The 14,739-nt window shown below is 36.2% G+C and overlaps 1 protein-coding gene across 1 annotated transcript; it reads right to left on the bottom strand.

The window, feature by feature from the left end:
- Window positions 1–888: 888 nt before the first annotated feature.
- On the bottom strand, window positions 889–9,107 carry LOC126821303 (3'(2'),5'-bisphosphate nucleotidase 1; the record flags this gene model as incomplete). The annotated part of the gene is made up of 5 exons (XM_056101305.1): window positions 889–5,204; window positions 6,952–7,097; window positions 7,776–7,919; window positions 8,387–8,435; window positions 9,090–9,107. Coding segments are annotated over 5 exons (636 nt in total), but the record flags the coding sequence as incomplete, so codon positions are not given.
- Between the last annotated feature and the right edge of the window lie 5,632 nt (window positions 9,108–14,739).

Raw genomic sequence — 14,739 nt, 5'->3', positions numbered from 1 at the left:
TGTGTTATTCCTGCTATTTCAATGCTCAAGTTTGGGTCATAGTTCTGGCATCCCTGCAAGTATGAGTTTGTTCACAGCAATACCTCAGTCATGGATTCTCTACATGTATCTGCAATTCCAGGGTCATCCAAGAGACTTTCTTAATCTGATTAGAATACAGATCTATATTTCAATTTGTTATTTTATACTTTTGATGGCCTACACTACATGAAGATCTGACAAGTTGTACTGGGAGGTCGCATCAGGGATCATACGAGCGGCTTTTGACCCGATGACGTTCGATATTGATTAATCAATCTGCTTTGATGTTTCTAAGGGTTTACCCACAGTTCTGTGTAGAGCAGGCCAAGAACTTGCCATAACAGACTGTTTCATTGACTAATTCCGCACATCATCCAGAACTTGTGTTATACAACTCTTCCAGATCCTAGTGTTGTGAAATTTTGAACTATAAAAAACGAAATGAAATAGAAATCAGATTGATTTATTAGGAGATAATCCAGAATGTGACGCCAGCAAGATCCTGTTGTTGTTGATTTTCCAATGTGGTTATCCCCCTTGTAAGTAGTGGGCAGGACAGACAATCTGGGCATCTTAATCGTTCGGGACGAAAAACTGAGTTCTTGTGTATACATTGGCGTGAACGTGAAAGATCCCTTGACAGTTGGAGTTTGCAAGAAGAGGACTTGTAGGCTGCTGGTCTGCTGTACATGCAAAAACACCCTCATAGCCATATTCCTTAAGCAATGGTGCTAGAAATCCCTTTCTAGGTCTAATCAAATGAAACACTGCGAGGAGTATGCCTCATAGCACATTACACAAAAAGTAAAGATACCATTTTATCAGTTGACAAGATGTTAACACCAGAATCATGAACAAACGAGTTCATACAAAATATTGTCTTTTTATTCAAATTACAAAAGATCACATTCTACATAACAATTAACAATATTTAAAAGTTTAAAATCAATGATTATTGAAAAGCAATGAGTAGGAACAAAAAGATGAGCATTGACAACTATGACTGAATAGAAATGAAATGTTTAATGGCACGTCAGCTCCAAACGGACTATATTGTGACAACTATGACTGAATAGAGAATCGTAGAAACAAAGTTTGATTAAAATTCAGTAATAGGAATTCTTGAATTAACCTCTCTCAACTTCTTTTACCACCATTTAATTGTTAAGTCTACTTGATGTTCAATTCTCTGAATGTTCACGGAAGTCTGGGTGTTTTTCAGGAAATACAGTGTATTTTGTAGTTAGATTGAGTGTGTCGACTTTCCATATATACCATCCTTTATTGGAAATAACTACCCTTTAAATACTTTTGTGGGAATGTATCTTTAAGGTATCAAAGAATAGATCTCTGTGCCCTTTAAACAGCTTATACTGTTACTAAATGCATTTACAAATTCAAAAATCTTAAACAGGTTTTCCATGAACGCGTTTTTGTGATGTTTCTGTGTGCGTTTTCACTGGTTACATGGAAACAGTCCCAATAAATTTGTATTAGACCAACGTTTTCGCCGGGCGAAATGTACACAAGGAAAACAGGCTTTAGGGGGTAGGCTAGCACGTTAATAATTCAACAAAAAATTGAGGTATATAGCTTTTAATCAAATTTATATAAAACAAGGCGTAGCTTATCCAGTCAATGATAAAACAAAGATGTAAAATATGTTTTAATTTATGAAGTATACAAAACATCGCAAGCCGTAATAAACAGTTCAGCAGTATGTTTTGACAAATAAACTTTGTAACATATATATTTCATATACTTTTGGCATATAATGTATATACACATATCAGAACAGAAACATGGTTACAATAAAAACAATTTAATTAAAACACAGATCCTATTTTGTAGCCCCGCAACGATAACTAATAAAAAAATTAGTGCATACACGCCCATAACCTAATAGAGTTATTTTTAAGCCCTCGTTAGTTTAGAAAACTTTAAACTTAAAGTTCAAAAGGGTAAGGAGACTTGAGTCAATGCAAATAAGCATAATCATGAAGGCAAATTTCTTAGCCAAAAAACTTTGCACACTTTTCGGAATAATCGACTCTGGTAATGATTGACTCCGGTCCATCTGTGACATCACATGTGCTCCGGTGCCCACCGACACCATATATAGAGGGCCACCGCACATCCTCATTTAAGCCTGAAGAGTTCGAATAAGAACGAAACTAGTAGCTGAGAGAAATCTGAAAAGGCTGTTCGCCTACTTACAGATTTTTTACATTTTTTATAGTTCAAAATTTCGTTTTACTTGTCTTCACAACACTAAGATCTGGAAGAGTTGTTAAATAACAGGCGTTCCAGTTGATGTGAGGAATTAACCAATGAAACGTTCTATTACAGCGAGTTCTTGGCATGCCATGCACAGAACTGTGGGTAAACCACTAGAAACTTCAACACTGATTAATCAATGTCTGACATCATAGGGTCAAAAAACGCTCGTACAGTACAAACGCTCAGATCTTCATGTAGTGTAGGTCATCGAATGTATAAAAAACGGAACGAAATATAGATCTGTATTTTAATCAGATTGCAATAAAAAAGAAAAAAACAATGACATTTACAATAAGACATTAAAGTAGGTGGACCTCTTTTATTTAGGTGTAAGTGATGAAATAGGTAGATCTGATGAATTATTTTGAGAGAAGACAGAGAGGGGGAGAGAAATGGGGTTTAACGTCCACTCGACGGGTAAAGTTTAGCAGTGGGAGGAAACCGGAGGACCTGGAGAAAACCCATGAGGTTGGACAGGCGACCCTAATCCTTGTTACATCGAAACTATGCCACAATTTGAGCACATCTGGTCATAATGACAGTTGGATGAAACCAGACCACACTACTATTTGCAGGAATATTATTACGATTTTAAACTGGTGAATTTTATATTGAACAATGAATCTCTAAAATGAATACCAATTGAAAAGTGGTTCAATATAAAAAAAAAACTGTACTCTATAGATGATATAAACAAGCCACCTAAAAGTGCTGGGTTAAACCCTTAATCTGATTAAACACAGATCCTATATCGTTTCGTTTTTTATAGTTACCTGTGATCTGGAAGAGTTGTTATATAACAGGAGTTCTAGTTGATGTAAGGAATTAGACAATGAAACGGTCTGTTACAGAAAGTTCTTGGCATGCTCTGCACGGAACTGTGGGTAAACCCCTAGAAACGTCAACACTGATTGATTAATCAAGCTGTTTGTATGACCCTGATTTGACCTTCCAGTACAACTGGTCAGATCTTCATGTAGTGTAGGCCATCGAAAGTATAAAAAAACCGAAACGAAATATAGATCTGTATTTTAATCAGATTGGTTAAACTATTTGGATGGGTCCCTTTTCAATCTGTTGGAATCGAAGTCTGGAGATTATGTATTGGATTTAACGCAAAAATGGATAATCGAGACTTTGTTAATTATCGTGATAGCGGTAACAATGATAATCAAGGCTACATTGATTTTTAAAATAAGGGTTTCTCGACTTTGAGTGAAGCAATTTGACTAAAATGTTTAGCATATGTCTTATATTATCTAGTTTTTAACCGCCAGCTCTTTATCTGCTGTTCAACGTCTGTTCGTGATTAAACGCAAAAATGGATAATCGAGACATTGGTTAATCAAGACTACAGTGATTTTTAAAATATGGTTTTCTCCGCTTAGAGTGAAGCAATTTGACTCAGGATCGACGACTGTCACTTAAAGCAGTTTCCTGGAAATAAAACTCGTAACAGGCAATGGAATAAGCATGAGGTTCCTATTGTTTATATCTGAGTATGAAATCAGCCATTATTACATTATATTAATATCAAGTAAGATTTGTAGAACATCTGTCATCTACTTTATAATTTAATAATTTAATTAGAGATGCTCTTAAAGTCTAGCTCACTGTACATGCTACCATGGGCAGACTATGGGGTAAATTTTAGTAAACCTGTGCGTGAGACTTTCGCGTCCCTAGGCTTAAATTAGAGATGCTCCTAAATTAGACTTTGGTCCTGAAAGTTAACCCTTTAGCTCTTTGTACATGTAAATATAGACTACCCCCAGTTAACCCTTTAAGACTGGGTACATGTTAACATTGACTACCCTTAAAAATTTAAGAGAAAAGTTTGTTTTGCTTTTTTTAATTGAGTTTTGTAGTTCTGAAACTACCGATGCACAGAGTGTCTCAAACAACCATTGTCACTGAACCATGATACAGTCTTTAAATAATTCACAGCTATTAATGTGACTCGGACGCTAGAGGCGCTAGCGAGACTAGTTTCGAACCATGAACCATCAGAGTTAAGATGGTTCTCATTCAAGTTTTACAAGAGATCATCCTTGCTCTAATTATAATATTGATTACGATAAATTATTGATTTTCAATATTTTCTATCTGAGAAATAAAAAAAAATATGTGATGAAAACTCGTTAATTTGAGTTGAGCATCTGGTGTTGTATGTCTAACTATTGTATAAATGCTGATATATATATATAGGTAGAAATCATTCTAATATTGCCACAGTCTATTTTTAGGCCAGTTGGGGAGGTCAGAGAGAGAGAGAGAGAGAGAAATGGGGTTTAACGTCCACTCAACACAAACTAGGTCATTTTGAGACTAACATATAGAAGGCGACCCTACTCCTTGTCATGTACAAGCGAGAATCGAAACCACATCAGCTGACTCAATGACAGACCTTATGATGCACATGTTAAAGCAATCGGCTATCCTATCCCCCGGGGAGGTTGGAAACTCTCAAACACCGAGTTATATACCACAAGGGTTAGCGTTTGGGTTACGTAACCCTAGTCCAGAATTCCTGACAGATGAATTTACCGTGCGCATATGACCTCCCCCCCTCAACTGGCATTAAAATATAGAATGAGCAAGGGAAAGAACTCTGATTGACTATTTTACATGTTTGATGGTTTCTCTACATCTAGCACTAAACATTCTTTGACATGTTCCGGTATTCTTTCGGCATACCATTTATGATTACTAAGGGTAGCTAATACACCTCCAGAATTTCGTTTCTGTACACCTTTATGGTACTTTATTGGATTTCCGTGCATGTCTGTCAGGGTTCCACCGACGGCATGAAGGACAGCTTCTGGTGCACATGTATCCCATTTCTTACAACCAGGACTACCAAATACGTAAGCATGTACTTTACCTTCTATTAATAGTAACACCTTCAAAATAAAAACATAAATAACTTAAAATAAATTTAAATTCCCGAAGCCCCATTTTAAGCAATAAGAATCCCATGTACGCTACAATATTGTGATAGTTTATTCTATAAAGGAGTATCAGTTTCATTCTGGTTGAATTCTGATCAGTTTTTACAATTGAGAGTTTGAGGAATCTCTTAGAATAGAATGAAAAATTATTTTATGAGGTAAACAATTTTAACATGAAACAAATTACCTGACGTCTCTTACAAATTATATAATATAATATTGTGAAATATTTTATGAGGTAAAAATTTTAACATGAAACAGATTGCCTAGTGTCTCTGATCCTCATCAGAAGGTTTGAGGAATCCCTTATAAACTACAATATTGTTAAAGTTGAATCTCTAAACAGAATATCAGTCCAAAAATGGTTCCATTCCTTTCAGTATTTACAAAGATATGATAAATTGAAATTTCATTGATCTATGCAATATGCCCCCCGCTATTTTGTTGTTCAAATAAATTTAATAATAGGCCTGTTTAAATCCGTTTGAATCCAAGCCGAGACATTATCTGGCGTTGGTATTTTGGTTTGATTTTCTTAATTAAATATTATATAACCATTTCAATCAATATTCATGTAATTATCTAATCGTGAAAATATGGGATCCTATTATCAACGAGGCGTTTACAGATATAAAGAAAGAGAAGAGAGAGAGAGTTTAACGTCCACTCGTAATTTCGGGACTAACATATGGTTAAATTGATTTCAATAATTCGCTTGCATGTAGGGGTCTTTAGCAGTGGTAGGAAACCAGTGAACCCGGAGGAAAACCCACAAGGCTGGACAGGCGACCCTACGCCTTGTCACGTCCAACCGGGGAATCGAAACCGCACCAGTTGACTCAATGACAGACCTTATGAGACAGTGCGCACGTGCTAACCATTCGGTCCTCCAAACCCCCCACAGATATAAAGGTTTCAAGTGCCATTTGTAACGAACAAAGGAAAACATATCCCAGAAGACAATGTAGTTCAGTTTGGAATGTTGATGTATTGATTAGACATTACAATATGTTGATGTATTGATTAGACATTACAATATGATTAGACATTACAATATGTTGATGTATTGATTAGACATTACAATATGTTTTTTAAAAATAAATTGAATATAAATCACTTTAGATGGCTAGATCTATTTGTTAAGGCCACCTCTATGTTTTTTCAAGGTCGCTGAGATGTCAATAAGGTTAGAGCACGTGATTGTTGACAAGATTGTAGGTTAGGGTTAGGGTAAGAGTTAGGGCTAGGTCCAGGGTTAGGGTTGGGGTTAGCACTAGCCCTTTCTACATCTCATGACCTGGCCTTATGAAATAGATTTAACCTATTTAGACCCATTTTCATCTATTTTAAGGTTCCATAGAATAGAGTTATGTGCCCTTTAGGCGAATGACATTGGGGTGCTCAATTGTCAGTTCGGAACGTCCCGAATTGACAGGACTGCAATCAAGTGATACGGAACTTAGCCATGTCACAGTTCTGCCAGTCCAAACAGCTGAGGTGGTTTGAATAGAATCAAGACGTAATTTAAGTAACAAGTATGTTTCAGCTGCCTTGATTGCTCGAGATATTTTTATGCAGTCGGCACATGCGTTGTACTCCGAAATTCTCCTTTCGCTCGATTGACACTATTTTTGGAATTGAGAGAATTTAATTCTAAAACATTCAATTGCATATCCCTAGTATGTATGTATAAACTGACCTTATGACCTGCTCCACCAACTCGAACTATTTCAGTAGGTTGACAAGCTTCAACAGATTCCGTGACGATTCTATTTGAATGTGATCTAGTTGTTGTTATAATATTCTGACCTTCTGGTGGCGTCGTCTTCGTAAAACCAAAACTACCTGTAACAGAGACAGGAAACATTAGATGGGACAGAAAACCCAGGTGTCATGTACACATACACCTGAATGTAAAGGAACCCTTGACAGTTGAAATTTGATGAAATAATGCTGCTATCCGGGCAAAATTACCCTCGAAGCACACTGCATGCCGTATGCCCATCTTCAATAGCCCGGTTAATTTAACAACAATGCAATACAGCCTATTTTATATCACATCCGTATCTATCTGTGACAATTCTATATATATCACGCTGGCTCGCTAGCCTGGAGGACGGGGGTTCGATCCCTGCATTGGCCGAGAAAGTTCATCCAGGTTTTCCGACGTGGTTCCCCCTTGTAAGTGATGCAGGACGGAGGGCCGAAAAACCGAGGTCCTGTGTCCACATTGGTATGCACATAAAAGATCCCTTGGCAGTTGGAATTCGATATAAGAGTAGGCCATAGTGCCGCTGCCCAGGCAAAATTTCCCTCATAGCACACTATATGGCGTATGCTCGTCTTCATTAGCCCAGTATAGGAGCAGAACAGTAGGACGTTAAACCCTCATTTCATTTCATTTCATTTTATATATATCAACCAATTTTGAACTCAGCCAACGAAACAGCTGCATTCTTGAAGTATTTAAAGTTTTCTTGCATCTTGGACCAGGACTGGAAGAATGATATTTTCCTGTCTTACCTAAACCTACAACACCCCAAATACATCTTCCTCTCTTGACTTCTGGTGGTGCTTGATAATTATAATATGGCTGATAGATTACACCCCCTACAGCTGTTCCTTTTACTGCTACTCCTATTAACACTGTTACATGATCTAAAAATCCTGAAAAATAAAAAAATAATGTCCTAGTTTACTATCTGAACCAGGAACAACCTATCATGTCATTTCAGCCATCTTGGAGACGAAAAAAACAAGGTCCCGTGTACATATTGGCGTGCACGTAAAAGATCCCTTGGCAGATGGAATTCGATATAACTTAAGAGTAGACCATAGTGCCGCTGCCTGGGCAAAATTTCCCTCATAGCACACCGTATGACCTATGCCCGTCTTCATTAGCCCAGTCGCAGCAGAACAGTAGGACGTTAAACCCCATTTCATTTCAGCCATCATGGAACTGTGACATCATATGAAAATGCACAATTTTCTTTGAAGTTTCATGTTGAACCTACTCACCTCTATCGTGTTCGCTAGCCAATTGTTGACGGACGGACAGACTGACTGGAGGACAGAATGACAACTATATACACCTAAACTATATACAAGCCTATTAACAATAGAAAACACCATACCTTGTGTATATTCAGCTGTTCCATCTAATGGATCAACCCAAATTACAACCTATAAACAGATAAAAATAACAAGTTTAATGTGTGTGACCATTGATGAACAGATAAAAATAACAAGTTTAATGTGTGTGACCATTGATGTATAGGAAATGGTTTGTCTTCTTTCAAGAGGTGACAAGGAAAGTTGGCCTAATCGTTTGAATAAAACCCAGGTCTACCCGCGCGTACAAATTGGTTTGAGCATCAAATAAAACAATTAGCTGAAATGTAGAAATGGAGAGAGAGAGAGAGAGAGAGAGAAATGGGGTTTAAGGTCCACTCAACACAAACTAGGTCATTTCAGGACAAACATATGGTTCAATTTTATTTCAATAATTTGCCTGTGCATAGGGAGGGGTCTTTATCAGTGGGAGGAAACTGGAGGACCCAGAGAAAACCCAGGAGGATGGACAGGCGACCCTACTCCTTGTCACATACAACCAGAGAATCAAAACCACACCAGTTGACTCAATCACAGACATTATGATACAATGCACCATCCAACTCCCCATGTAGAAATGCAGCTACCTTGCATTGCACACATAATCATAGAAATAAAAATTGCCATTTGTCTGTCATAAAATGACTGAAGTACAGTATTAGAGTAGAGTTTTTCATACTACACGATTAATTCGTACATATTGTTCGACATTTTAAACGTACTAACCTCGTCATCTTGAACATTTTAAACGTACTAACCTCGTCATCTTGAACATACTAACCTCGTCATCCTGAACATTTTAAACGTACTAACCTCGTCATCTTGAACATTTTAAACGTACTAACCTCATCATCTTGAACATTTTAAAGATACTAACATCGTCATCTTGAACATTTTAAACGTACTAACCTCGTCATCTTGAACATTTTAAACATACTAACCTCATCATCTTGAACATTTTAAACATACTAACCTCGTCATCCTGAACATTTTAAACGTACTAACCTCGTCATCTTGAACATTTTAAACATACTAACCTCGTCATCTTGAACATTTTAAACATACTAACCTCATCATCTTAAACATTTTAAACATACTAACCTCGTCATCTTGAACATTTTTAACGTACTAACCTCGTCATCTTGAACATTTTAAACGTACTAACCTCGTCTTCTTGAACATTTTAACCATACTAACCTCATCATCTTGAACATTTTAAACATACTAACCTCATCATCTTGAACATTTTAAACATACTAACCTCATCATCTTGAACATTTTAAACATACTAACCTCGTCATCTTGAACATTTTTTAAATAATCTGGACATGGTTTACTTAAAACTTCTGGATCTGTTTCTGTTTCCACAAATTCTGGTTCTACTTTCTCTGTGGGATCTAATTCCTGTTAATATACAACAATATATCATTGTTAATATACAACAATATCTCATTGTTAATATACAACAATATCTCTTGTTAATATACAACAATATCTCATTGTTAATATACAACAATATCTCATTGTTAGTATACAACAATATATCATTTTTAGTATACAACAATATCTCATTGTTAATATACAACAATATCTCTTGTTAATATACAACAATATCTTCTGTTAATATACAACAATATCTCATTGTTAGTATACAACAATATCTCATTGTTAGTATACAACAATATCTCATTGTTAATATACAACAATATCTCATTGTTAATATACAACAATATCTCATGTTAATATACAACAATATCGCCTGTTAATATACAACAATATCTCATTGTTAATATACAACAATATCTCATTGTTAATATACAACAATATCTCATTGTTAATATACAACAATATCTCATTGTTAATAAACTATACACATACTTATGCCTCTTAAAGATTATCTCATTGTCAGTGGTAAATTTAGGAGGTGTGAACTGTGAGGTTCCTTGTTCATTATAATATAATGTTCTTATACCCTTTGATCCATTAAACAAACATTATGTAAGATTTAGATAAAGAGCTGATCATTCATGCTATAATAGCTAAAAAATAGATAATGTAAAATGAATATATTGAAAATTTCATTCAAATTATTTCATTCTGAGCGAAGACAGTTTGTAGTTTTGACAAGATGTGTACATTGATTGTTTATTATCGTAACCACGATACTGGTATATTCAAGTCTTAACCTTGCATCTCCATTTTTAAATTGAATCATTAAATGTCTGAACCATTCTATATCAAGTTAAAATTTCGAGCATCCGATTCCATCGAGAGTTGATTATGGTCTTGTCATGTTAATTAATGTGTAATTAATAATTTATATAAAATTTAAGTCCTAAAAAAAGACCCGCAATAGGCACATTTAGCTGTTGAATAAAATATGTTTAATACATTTACATATCTCGTACAATGTTGAAACTATCAGGTTCTAGTTCAGTATGACATAAGATCATTATTACCAGGGCAGTGTGTTGTCAATTTCAATGTTCACCTAGATTTCATGTCAAACATATGAAGGTCAAATATTACAAAGCAAAATTTGTTTTTTGGGGGATGATATTTTTTTCATGTTTAAACTGCTGAATCATGTATAGGTATATAGCGTGTAACTATATGATATAAACCTTCTTCAAACATGTCTCATATGATGAATAAATAAGATCATTGGTGAAAATACCTGTAGCGTCCTGCGCATCCTTGTCCCATTATTCATTTATACGTTACTTGTCAGCACTAACTGGGCTCATGAATACCCATGTTCCTGAAGCAACAACTGCGAGTTTCACAACATCTGGCCGTTGCTAGATTAATTAACAATTCCCGAACTTATATCTATGTTATCTACACACACATGAGCAGTAGTGTCCAATCAGAGGTTGTGATATCGCGACCTCCATAGAAACCTTGACATTGAATGAACCTGGAACATTGCAACTCGATTATCACAGGTAGACATTTTAGCTTGAAAGCGCGAGATTTGGTATTCGCGACGATCAAGGAATCTGATAGGCTCACAAGTTGGGCTTGTACCCAATCAAAATTAGTGCTGAAATATGCAGGGTATTACGTGAAGGCCTTGATAAGATGTACGTAGTTAAAGTGAGATCAAGCCTTCTATTGAAGATGATGAATACCAGGTATACGTCATAAACTGTGCAATGAGGGTAATTTTACCTGGACGATGGCGGCAGGTCTGCCTACTCTACATAGAATTCCAATCGTCCAGGATTCTTTTACAGGCAAGCCAACGTGAACACAGGTCCTCAGTTTTTTGTCCCATCCAAACGACTAGACACTGTTTTTAGAATAAGGAACTCTGTCCTGCACCTCTGACCGGATGAAACCATGTTTTAAAGGCCTAAGGTACTTTGTCTACCAAGAACAGGATCGAATCAGAGACCACCAGGTAAAATAGTCAAGGTCTTACTCATAGAGCCACCGTGGCTCAAGTTTCCTCAAGGCTATTGCAATTCAAGTCATTTGTTCCACGCATTGTGCTGAGTTGTTAGTGAGTGAGAGAGAGAGAAAGAGAGGGGTAACTTCAACTCGACACAAATTAGGCCATTTCGGGACTAACACATGGTTCAATTTTATTTCAATAATGCCCTTGCACGTAGGGGTCTTTAGCCATCCAAACCTCCTGAGTTGTTAGTGAGTTTTCAAAGGACAAAATCTAATACATGTACAAACTAATAAAATAACTACACATACCAATGGCTATCATTTGAGGGGATCACGGTGGCTAGGTGGGTAAGATGCTGGCTCGCTAGCCTGGAGGTTGGGTGTTTGATCCCTGCATTGGCTCGGAAAGTTCATCCAGATTTTCCGGCGTGGTTCCCCCTTGTCAGTGATGCAGGACGGAGGGCCTGACAAGGACAGCTGTTTAGTCATTCGGATGGGACGAAAAACTGAGGTCTCATGTATACATTGGCATGCACGTAAAAGATCCATTGACAGTTGGAAATTGATATAAAAGTAAAACGTAGTGCCGCTGTCCGGGCAAAATTTCACTCAGAACAGTAGGCTGTTAAAACCCACTTCATTTCATTCATATACGGAACAACATCTTTAGTGATGGGACAACATCTTTAATGACGGTACAACATCTTTAACGATCTAAAATAAAATATTAATAAAGTGTAGACTAAACTTACTTCTTCACCAAATATAGAAACTTTAGGAAACTGTCTGTGAAGTGATGCTATGATACATCTCTGAGCTGATCTATCTGCTTCTGTCTGAAAATCATTTTTACCCTGAAAAAAAAAAAAAATCTAATTGGAAGATTTAGATAAAGAGCTAGACCTACTTGCTATAATAGTTCAAAAATAGATAATGTAAAATAATGTAAATGTCATTCAAATGACTTTATTCTTATTGAGAGAAGTTTGATTTTTGACCATAAAAAATGTAAATATGTCTAGATTGTCAAGTAATTACCATAGCTACGATTACTATCTTTTAAAGTTGAATTAACAAGTGTCAAATGGTCTCAGCCATTCGATATGTCAGTCATCCAATGGTCTCGAGAGTTGATTAGGAGTTTGTCATGTCAATTAATGTTTAATTGATAATTTATAAGCTTAAAACATTTGAAGCTAGAAAAAAGGCAGATTTGCAATAGACAAATTTAGCTCTTGTATAATAAATCGTTAAAGAGTCATTATCATGATTATCAAAGCTTGTTGGTTAAATGATTATGTTTATTAATAGGTGTTCAAATCTTTATTCTTGATTTCCTTACGCCTTGCATCCTCGTTTATCAACTTTAGTGACTGCTAAATTACGATAATATAAATTATTTAGATTTATTGATATTCACTTTGACTATTTATTAATTTATTTCTTTGTAGTCACTAAAAGTAGTAAGGGACATCCGGGCCCTTGGACAAGCAACTTGGCAAGGGACAGTTGGGGGCGGGGGGAGGGGGGATAATGGCATGCATGATCACTGGCTGCACTCATCATGATTGTAGCGTTACAGGTCCGGACTAAGCACCGATTACACCGAATACCCTGATGGTGACAACAGCCTCAAAAGGAACAGGGACGGCCCAGGGTTCCATGGTACCAAGGCCGGGCAGGTGGCTTATAGTTCATAATTCACCAATTTTTTTCAAAAAAAGTGAACTGACAGAATCTAATTCCAATCCTACCACCCTGGCCGCCACTATGTACCCACATGCAGAAAAGTCACTGTTTGTTTTTTTCTACTTTACGATCCAGTGAACTAAAACATTGTATTCTTTTTATTAATTTATGCCAACAATTTTCTTTTGAAATTGTACTCAGCATAACTCTTGGCTACAAATGTCGTACCGTTAAACTGTGTTTAACGCTACAATTTATACATTCTAAGACTCCTTACGCAAGTACAAATAAGTTCAAACGCACAATTATCAACGCATATCATTATAGTTTGTATTGAAATAAGTAATTCTATCACAAATAGTGGAGACTGGGCCACTAAAATAGTTACCGAACAGCTTTTTATTTGTGGTAATTATGCGTTCTACATTTTCAAAGCGACATTTCTTTTAATGTAAGCTGCCATGACACCAGCCTGATGATATCTCGCCAAATTTCGCATAACAGTTGGGTTTCATTAAATCATATAATTATGCGGTAAGACTTACCTTTATTTCAATGGGAATTGGTTTATTATATGTTAAGCTATGTGCAGTACAGTTTGGGGTCATTTTATGTGTAAATTAAGGGGGCTATAGGCCAGTAACCTTTTTGTAGTCATTTGACTAAAAAACTTGCGCAAAGGAACTCCGTAAGATGAGCCACTACTGTGGCTGGAGTAAGGCGGAAGACATCAGTAGTGGAACCATTTCTACATAACTCTGGGCACCCTTCTAGGCTCTGGGCCCCAGGACAAGTGGCCCAGATGTCCTCCCCCACCCCACCCCACCCCTCACGGGCACTGATTGCACTTCCAGTTTAAAGTTGCAATTTCATATTTTTAAGTTATATTTTTAAAATTTATTGAAATAAAGCCTTAAAATAGATGGTATCTATAAACAGTCCTACCTTGTTAAAGAATAATCCTATTAATCCTATAATTCACTATTGCCAGTTGAGTAATTGGCAAAAATATCATTTTCATCTTCAAATTCCAACGTTTGAAGATAACTACTCCATGGTGGAGAATAGAAAACAAGGGAGGTAATTGGGGGTAATTGTGTTATTATTTCCGGTGTAAATGAGTTTTAAGTGTGAGAATGACACCTATGATCGTATAATAGTGAGTTGACAACCTATTGAGCAAAAGACATAGAAATAATTATGTTTTGACTTTCTTAGAAAATATGAAATTGTAACTTTAATGAGGATAGACAGGAACGGTCAGAAATCCAGGAGACCGTTTTGA

This window comes from Patella vulgata, chromosome 5 (genome assembly GCF_932274485.2).
Source record: "Patella vulgata chromosome 5, xgPatVulg1.2, whole genome shotgun sequence".
NCBI classification, from domain to species: Eukaryota; Metazoa; Mollusca; class Gastropoda; family Patellidae; genus Patella; species Patella vulgata.
The sequence above is the reverse complement of the archived record's forward strand: the minus strand, read 5'-3'. Positions and strand labels throughout refer to the sequence as shown.